Below are 1,580 nucleotides of genomic sequence, written 5' to 3' on the forward strand. Positions count from 1 at the left end.
GACTCTCCTCGATCCTTCGAATCCAACTCCCCAATCCAATCAATTCTTGGAAACAATTGGGAGAATTGCAAAAATAGCTAGGAGAGAAACAGATGTTTGAAGATTTCGTCTCCAAGATCAATTCTCTTCTTCACGATCAATTTCCCTCTGCTTCTCCACCTCTTCGCAATCTGGTTCGTTCGCCTCTTTCTCATTCTTTTCTTTTTAAATTTAGAGATCGTAATGGGAGAAAATTCGTCGATTTAATTAAAATTCTGTTGATTTTGGTGTTCAATTTGATGGTTTTGATTGAATATTAAGATTTTGGAGTTATGGAAATTCATTGAGACAACTCTTCACTTTTCTTTGAAGTTGTTTTGTGAGAACCCTAGTGCCTTAACACAATGGTGGCCACCAAGAAGACTGTAACTCATCTCCTTCTCTGTCTCTCTTCTTTCTTCTTTATTTTCTTCTTTATTCCTTTTCAATCTTAATTAAAGAAGAGAAATAAGTTGATTATGGCTAACTCTTATAGAAGAAGTCCCATGAGAGCATCAACAACATGTCTGCTCGTGTCATGAAGAGTGGCAAGTACACTTTGGGTTACAAAACTATGCTTCACACCCTAAGAAGCTCCAAAGGTAACCTAAACTATTAACTTTGTTTTCGTTTTATTTCATGTATTGATGATTATATTATCTCTGTATTTTTGAGCTTCTTTTATGAACTAAAATGACTCTTAGCTGTGAACCCAAAAAAATAATTGTGTTTTAGTTGTTAGTTGTGACCCTTTTGTCATGAGAACTTAGAAATTATTGGGTTCTGACTGGATCTAGTCTTTGTTATGGGAATATTTCAATTCTTGCGGATTTGTTAAAAGAACCATTTTTTTTCTTTTTTCTTTTTTGGGTTACAGCGAAGCTGGTTATCATTACCAACAACCGCCCTCATTTTCGGAAGTCTGAGATAGAGTACTATGCGATGTTGGCTAAAGTTGGGGTTCACCACTACAATGGGAGTAAATTTCTTAACCTTCTTATTGCCTTCTACTCATATGCAAAGTATATTTGTTCTTTGGCTTCCTTTTTACTTTCCTGTTATTTATGGTTGTATAAGTTTTAAATTCAACATATAAAGTCATACATAATACTAGTAAACTTTGATTAGAGGGTTTTTCGTTTTCTAATTATGTCCAATTCTTGTTGCAGTGTGAAAGAAGGGTTAGATTTTTTTAAAGAGGCTACCAGCAGAATAGGGTATGGTGAGAAGATAAAGACAGCTATCGATGTTGTTGCTACTGATTTTTGCAAAGGTGATGAGTTCTTTCCTGCAAATTTCCTACACTAGTGGTAGCTTGTAGAGAACAACCTTTTTTTTTTCTCTTAAATCAAAAGTTAAATGACATTATTAGTTTAGAATCCTATTTTGTATCACTGTACATGAACTGTTGAAGTATATATTATGGTATGATGTTATAATGAACACAAAATTTTACATGTTCAACAAGTTTACGTATCAGATATAAAACTAATTGTGTGCTCTGGACCATCGTCCACATTGTCTACTTGTTCCTACTATTTGTCCAACTTGGGTTTCTCTAC

At 34.1% G+C, this 1,580-nt stretch overlaps 1 protein-coding gene across 1 annotated transcript; it reads left to right on the top strand.

Moving 5' to 3' along the window:
* The first annotated feature begins 383 nt into the window (after positions 1-383).
* Positions 384-1,326, top strand: LOC116139767 (60S ribosomal protein L30-like). The gene is made up of 4 exons (XM_031425427.1): positions 384-404; positions 515-620; positions 896-1,040; positions 1,188-1,326. Exons 1-4 carry the CDS (start codon positions 384-386, stop codon positions 1,324-1,326), a joined length of 411 nt encoding a protein of 136 aa, XP_031281287.1.
* Positions 1,327-1,580: the final 254 nt, after the last annotated feature.

This window comes from Pistacia vera, unplaced genomic scaffold (genome assembly GCF_008641045.1).
Source record: "Pistacia vera cultivar Batoury unplaced genomic scaffold, PisVer_v2 Contig359, whole genome shotgun sequence".
In the NCBI taxonomy this organism is placed as follows: domain Eukaryota; kingdom Viridiplantae; phylum Streptophyta; class Magnoliopsida; order Sapindales; family Anacardiaceae; genus Pistacia; species Pistacia vera.

Coding starts and splice junctions, on each gene's coding strand:
- LOC116139767 (XM_031425427.1), top strand. CDS start 384: ATGGTGGCCACCAAGAAGACT. Junction 405..514: donor TGGTGGCCACCAAGAAGACT/GTAACTCATCTC, acceptor TAACTCTTATAG/AAGAAGTCCCATGAGAGCAT. Junction 1,041..1,187: donor GCCTTCTACTCATATGCAAA/GTATATTTGTTC, acceptor TTCTTGTTGCAG/TGTGAAAGAAGGGTTAGATT.